The following is a 7,500-nucleotide window of genomic DNA, read 5'->3' on the forward strand; positions in this document are numbered from 1 at the left end:
CTGTTCTCCTCTGTTCTCCTCTCTCCTCTGTTCTCCTCTGTTCTCCTCTCTCCTCTGTTCTCCTCTGTTCTTCTCTGTTCTCCTCTGTTCTCCTCTGTTCTTCTGTTCTCCTCTGTTCTCCTCTCTCCTCTGTTCTCCTCTGTTCTCCTCTCTCCTCTGTTCTCTGTTCTCCTCTCTTCTTCTGTTCTCCTCTGTTCTTCTCTGTTCTCCTCTCTTCTTCTGTTCTCCTGTTCTTCTCTGTTTTCCTCTGTTCTCCTCTCTTCTCCTCTGTTCTCCTCTCTTCTCCTCTGTTCTCCTCTCTTCTCCTCTCTTCTCCTCTGTTCTCCTCTGTTCTTGTTCTACTGAGAACCGAAATAAACTCTTCTGACTTTCATCGTTTTGTTTCGTCTTTATTTTATTTCACTTCATTCATCTCCAGAGAGCAGAAACTCTTTCTGAACATTTAAGGAAAACAAACAAGATTCATCAGTTCACATCGTTTTTCTCACTCCAGCAGAGTCTTAAGTGACTTAAAGGAACATTTCAACTAAATTAACATAAGAAACTGCAGGAGAATCAAATATAATCCACAAATATGACTGCAGCACAAATTAACTGTTCAGTGTCATCAGTATTTCAGTTAATACTATTTTCATTATTTCAGAAATACAAATCACAAAATCTATCTCAAAACATCTCCTGTCTTCTTTCAGAGTGGTTGTGGGGGGGGGGGCAGGACGCCTTATATGGGGGAAGTGATGTCATACTTGAGATGGAAATACAGAATGGAGGAGACAGAGGAACCAAAAAACAGTCGGGTTACTGGGAAAATGTAATCGATGACTCTTATTACTCAACTTTGAGATTCTGAGATTAAAGTCAGAAATTTGCACGAATAAAACCTGGAAATTTGAGCCTTGACTTTAATCTCAGAGTTTTTTCTTGCAATTTTTTGAGTTTTTTTCTCACAAATTTTTGATTTTTTTCTTGCAAATTTCTGAGTTTTATTCTTTCAATTTTATTCTTTAAATATCTGACCTTAATCTCAGAATTTCAGAGTTTTTTCGGTAAAATAAAAATAATTTCACCTACAACGGCCCTGATGCTCTTCTGTACGTATCAGAGGTTTGATAAACTGGATGTTGTGTTTCTCTCTGTGGAGTTTTGCTGCCACACAAAGTTCACATCGGACCAGAATGTTCTCTGATCCTGACTCAGATCAGTGCAGACAGAAAAAGTCCTGAAGAGACAGATGAGGAAAAACAGGGATTTGGACAAAATAGGTAACTCTTTAGATTAGAGAACACATTAACTATTAACTATGGCTTTCGCTAGTTCATAGTTAATGGGCTAAACCTGTAGAATACAATGCAGAATAAGGTGCTAATAGGTAGTTTGTAATGACTAATAATGAACCAATACACTGCTAATATGCATATTACAGTTTTTCTCAGTCACTTTGGTACATTTCTCGAATCATCCTCGACATTTGCAAAACAGTAAGTGCATTTGTCAAAACAATTCGTACAAATAGCAAAACACCATGGATTACCTGCAAAAGCCAGTCTCTTGCTCAAAATCCTTAGTTCATCTCTCAAAAGTAAATATCTGTGTCAATGAACATGTCAGTCCATCAGAATGACAAGTCCTTGTGTCATTGTGTACGGATAAGACAGTCAAATTGCTTAGTCATGTTGTCAATATAACAGTGTACTCTGGAGGGATGTTCTGATGTAAACTACTATGGCTAAAGTTTTGAAGACAATTATTGTAAATTGTAAGTTACACCTTAGTGTATGTGGGAGATTGATTGCAAGAGACTGGACAGGATTCACATTTACGCTTTTACTGTTTGTACTGTAATTTGTTGACAGACCATGTCATTGCAATACAGAAAGGAAAAGACACAACTGTTTTACAGCACTGCATAGCACAAAGAAAAAAAACAAAAGTAGAAATGTGAACATAGGACATTCTCCTTAGGGAAAACTGTACATGCAGTGCTGTAGGAATTACAGTGCAGTCTTCCTACACCTCCTGACGTTCCTGTCTGTTGGGCCACAAATTCTCATCCACATCACAACGAATATCTTCTCTTGCTATTTCAGAAAACTGGTTGATCATTGGTTGATCTAACGCTTCACACATTTCCCTTCGTTAGAGAAAGTCAAGATTCACCTGGGAGCAATTTACCAATTCAGGACAGATTTAGAAAAAAAGTCTAATGGAAATGTATAGAAATATGCTTGACATATTATGACAACTTGTTCAACCATTTTGCATGTAAAGACTTATGCGATGAACTAATGCCTAAATGTTGTGGGGGGTGAGACTATTCAACAGAGACCCATTATAATACATTTTGATCAACATGACATAAGCAATTGATAATGTAGGAAACAGCAGAGAATTGTACATAATCATTTGCATGGATGTACCAAAGCATTTGCAACTTGTTCAAAGAAATGAGAAACTGCTTTTTTGATGCACAAGTGACACAATGATGTGAAGATTGAACAAGTAGTTTTGAGAATTTCAATTCTGATCTGAGAAATGTACCAAAGCGACTGAGAAAAACTGTAATAAGCAACTTATTAATAGTTAATTATTAATGTGTTCCCAAATCTAAAGTTTTACCGGAAAGGACTGAATTTGAATTTTGTAATCCCTTACACTACTGATACTGAAGTAATCACATTACTGTAACACATTACTGAGGAATATGTTACCGCCCACCACTGATCCCATGTCAGTTTATGATCATGGGATTTGAGTTAAAGCTGCAATAAGCAGATTTTCCTGCCCACTAGAGGGCGACAGACACTGCAACACATTTGTAAATAACACACAGCAAAGCCACTGCAGTACGGAGGCCTGCTGAGGACAAATGGAAGAATAAAGTTTACTGGTTTAACAAGTTTACTCACTCGCTTCATCTATTCCTCTATTATGAGGATTTTTTCAGGAATGGGAGGAAGAGAGAGCAGCCAGGGAGAGACAAGCTGGTTTTTAAAAACAAAATGAAAAGGAGGGAGGGGGAGGAGCTTCGAGTCGGACCGGGTTTTGACAACAAGATTTAGAAAAGAGGAGAAAACAGCAACACAGCTGGATACTGGTTTATATCATCATGACTCAGTTAAACATTAGCTTCAGGGTGGGTCAGCAGGTCTGATGTGGCTCCTGCAGGTCTAAGCGCTGGGTCAGCAGGTGTGATGTGGCTCCTGCAGGTCTAAGCGCTGGGTCAGCAGGTGTGATGTGGCTCCTGCAGGTCTAAGCGCTGGGTCAGCAGGTGTGATGTGGCTCCTGCAGGTCTAAGCGCTGGGTCAGCAGGTGTGATGTGGCTCCTGCAGGTCTAAGCGCTGGGTCAGGAGGTCTGATGTGGCTCCTGCAGGTCTAAACGTTGGGTCAGGAGGTCTGATGTGGCTCCTGCAGGTCTAAATGTTGGGTCAGGAGGTCTGATGTGGCTCCTGCAGGTCTAAATGTTGGGTGGGGGTCTGATGTGGCTCCTGCAGGTCTAAGTGCTGGGTGGGGGTCTAAATGCGGGGTGGGAGTCTAAGTGCAGGGTGGGGGTCTAAGTGCTGGGTGGGAGTCTAGGTGCTGGGTGGGGGTCTAAGTGCAGGGTGGGGTCTAAGTGCGAGGTGGGGGTCTAGCTGCAGGGTGGGGTCTAAGTGCTGGGTGGGGGTCTAAGTGCGGGGTGGGGGTCTAGGTGCTGGGTGGGGGTCTAAGTGCAGGGTGGGGTCTAAGTGCGGGGTGGGGGTCTAGCTGCAGGGTGGGGGTCTAAGTGCTGGGTGGGGGTCTAAGTGCAGGGCGGGGGTCTGATGTGGCTCCTGCAGGTTTAAGTGCTGGGTGGGGGTCTAAGTGTGGGGTGGGGGTCCAAGTGCGGGGTGGGGGTCTAAGTGCAGGATGGGGTCTAAGTGCGAGGTGGGGGTCTAGCTGCAGGGTGGGGGTCTAAGTGCGGGGTGGGGGTCTAGGTGCTGGGTGGGGGTCTAAGTGCAGGGTGGGGTCTAAGTGTGGGGTGGGGGTCTAAGTGCGGGGTGGGGGTCTAAGTGCAGGATGGGGTCTAACTGCGCTGGCCGTGCTTCTGGCAGATGAACTGCATCCTGGTGGAGCAGTGCAGGTCGTTCAGTCGGCCGTCAGAGTGCAGGTGGGCACAGTCCTCCGTCCCGCCCAGACCATGACCCTCCCAGTTATCAGGCTGGTGTGGCTTCCAGTGCCTGGTGCACACACACACACACACACACACACACACACACACACACACACAGTCAACTTGACAAAATCACATGCATTTATTTCATTTTCATTTCATTCGGTTTCTGCTGCTGTGGAAAAACCTCCAGGATTCTTCTTCTCTTCTTCAGGCCATTCACCCATGTCGACCAGATGGTGGCGCTATAACAGGAAGTCACACTAAAAAGGCCATAACTCCCACACCTTAGGTCCAACTGACACGAAACTTAACACACATATGCAGCTGAACGTGCTCTACAACTTTACCACTGAGACCACTCATGTCTGCCATACTGAATTGCCGCCATTTTGTGTTTTATACAAAACAGTTTTTTCCCTAAGGTTTTTTCAATTGTTGTTCTATCAACACCAAAGTTGTCAGACAGCATCAGGAGCTTGAGATACACAAACGGTCCAAAAACTGTTCAGATCGGATAAACAGCCTGGCCGCTGTCAACCATCGAACTTGTAACGAAACACGCCATAACACTAAATTGCCCATAACTCATTAACCATTCATCTAATTAAGACAAAATTAGAAACACATGTTGAGAAGTGTTGCGTGAACACACCCCCAAAAGCATTTTCAGCTCTACCACTAATGGGTGCTACAAATGCAAAAGGTTCATATCTCATAATTGACTGCATAGATTTTTATGAACGTTTTTACACATGTTCTAGGATGATGTCCAAGTCGATCCATGAAATTTGGTCATTATTGATGGAAGTGGGCGTGGCTTATTGCATAATAACCAAATCTTCATTGGTCTTCAAGTCACAACTTCAAAAATTCATAAAAAATCAGCCGTATGTCCTAGAGAGCTGAAATTTTCAGAACTTGTCGGCTGAAGTGAGATAAATCTTTCGTACACTGGTACCTCCCCCCCTCTGTTTATAGCAAAAACTGACTGTGATCCCACAGTGTTGTCCTCCTAAACCGTACGTTACAGGAAAAAAAACAACATGATTTTTGAAATTGCCATACCTTAATTAGTAAACAGCCCAAAAATTATAATGATATCTTGAAAACTGAGCGCACAGTAGATGAAATGAAATGTGCAGCTGCAAATAGTTTGATAAATTGACAATGTGATATGTTCAAGATAATTTGATCAGTCTTCATCAAACTAAATACAAATGATGCACAATATACAATATGCACAAAAACAATATTTCCCTCTGAAATGTAGTGGAGTGGAAGTATAAAGTAGCATCAAATGGAAATACTCAAGTAAAGTACAAGTATCTCAAAATTGTACTTAAGTACAGTACCTGAGTAAATGTACTTAGTTACTTTCCACCACTGGCACAGGTAAACCATGCAGTACCTGGTGCACAGACAGTAACCTTCTACTCAACTCATCAAGAACTCAAGAACTCACTATCGACTTCAGACCCCAGTCACACTCCAAAACCCCTGCACTCATCTCTGGTGAACCCGTATCCATCACTGACTCATTCAAATTTCTTGGCACTCACATAAGCAAAAACCTTAAATGGAAGACCAGCACAGACCACATCTTCGAAAAAACCCAGCAAAGACTCTTCTTTCTCCGTCAGCTCAAGAAATTCAGAGTGAGGAAACATCTGCTGCTCTGTTTCTGTTCAGCCTCCACAGAGAGCCTCCTCACTTCATCCATAACAGTCTGGTTTGGACTCTCACTCCCGGAATAGATTACAGCGCATTGTCACCAAATCCTCCAAAATCATCGGCACCCCCCTCCCGTCCATCGAATCACTTCATCACAAACGGGCAGTGAAAAGGGAAAGAAAAATCATTTCTGACCCCACTCACCCAGCACACCATGTGTTTCAGCTGTTGCCCTCTGGGGGGCGCTGCAGCTCTCTGCTCACCAAAACAACCTGCTTTAAAAACATCTTTCCAACTGCTGTATGAACTCTGAACTCCCTCTGACAACTCCATTATGTCCATGCTGTGTCTGTGAGGTTTTGTCTCATATTCAGTTATCTATTACTATGGCCATGAAACACCGTGCAATATATGTTCTGTTTACTGTACTGTGCTGTGGGTCCTGGACTGTATGTTGTACTGACTGTATGTTGTACTGACTGTATGTTGTACTGACTGTATGTTGTACTGACTGTGTGTTGTACTGACTGTGTGTTGTACTGACTGTATGTTGTACTGACTGTATGATGTACTGACTGTGTGTTGTACTGACTGTGTGTTGTACTGACTGTGTGTTGTACTGACTGTGTGTTGTACTGACTGTGTGTTGTACTGACTGTATGTTGTACTGACTGTGTGTTGTACTGACTGTGTGTTGTACTGACTGTATGATGTACTGACTGTATGTTGTACTGACTGTGTGTTGTACTGACTGTGTGTTGTACTGACTGTATGTTGTACTGACTGTATATTGTACTGTATGTTGTACTGACTGTGTGTTGTACTGACTGTATGTTGTACTGACTGTATGTTGTACTGACTGTATGTTGTACTGACTGTGTGTTGTACTGACTGTATGTTGTACTGTATGTTGTACTGACTGTATGTTGTACTGACTGTATGTTGTACTGACTGTATATTGTACTGTATGTTGTACTGACTGTATGTTGTACTGACTGTGTGTTGTACTGACTGTGTGTTGTACTGACTGTATGTTGTACTGACTGTATGTTGTACTGACTGTGTGTTGTACTGACTGTGTGTTGTACTGACTGTATGTTGTACTGTATGTTGTACTGACTGTATGTTGTACTGACTGTGTGTTGTACTGACTGTGTGTTGTACTGACTGTATGTTGTACTGACTGTGTGTTGTACTGACTGTGTGTTGTACTGACTGTGTGTTGTACTGACTGTATGTTGTACTGACTGTATGTTGTACTGACTGTATGTTGTACTGACTGTGTGTTGTACTGACTGTGTGTTGTACTGACTGTGTGTTGTACTGACTGTGTGTTGTACTGACTGTGTGTTGTACTGACTGTGTGTTGTACTGACTGTGTGTTGTACTGACTGTATGTTGTACTGACTGTATGTTGTACTGACTGTGTGTTGTACTGACTGTGTGTTGTACTGACTGTATGTTGTACTGACTGTGTGTTGTACTGACTGTGTGTTGTACTGACTGTGTGTTGTACTGACTGTATGTTGTACTGACTGTATGTTGTACTGACTGTGTGTTGTACTGACTGTGTGTTGTACTGACTGTGTGTTGTACTGACTGTGTGTTGTACTGACTGTGTGTTGTACTGACTGTATGTTGTACTGACTGTATATTGTACTGACTGTATGTTGTACTGATGTTTTTATGTTTTTATGTTG

At 42.5% G+C, this 7,500-nt stretch overlaps 1 protein-coding gene across 1 annotated transcript in view; it reads right to left on the reverse strand.

Moving 5' to 3' along the window:
- Positions 1 to 4,039: 4,039 nt before the first annotated feature.
- The window catches only part of asgr1a (asialoglycoprotein receptor 1a), an 11,030-nt gene continuing 7,569 nt past the window's right edge, over positions 4,040 to 7,500 (reverse strand). The window contains exon 8 of the mRNA XM_071539368.1: positions 4,040 to 4,193. Within this exon, the coding sequence (XP_071395469.1) occupies positions 4,040 to 4,193 (154 nt within the window). The remainder of the gene's footprint in view (positions 4,194 to 7,500) is intronic.

The sequence above is a fragment of the Centroberyx affinis genome, unplaced genomic scaffold, assembly GCF_046629955.1.
Source record: "Centroberyx affinis isolate AG114_WGS23_722 - 3 ecotype Tasmania unplaced genomic scaffold, CSIRO-AGI_Caff_v1 ptg003441l_1, whole genome shotgun sequence".
NCBI classification, from domain to species: domain Eukaryota; kingdom Metazoa; phylum Chordata; class Actinopteri; order Beryciformes; family Berycidae; genus Centroberyx; species Centroberyx affinis.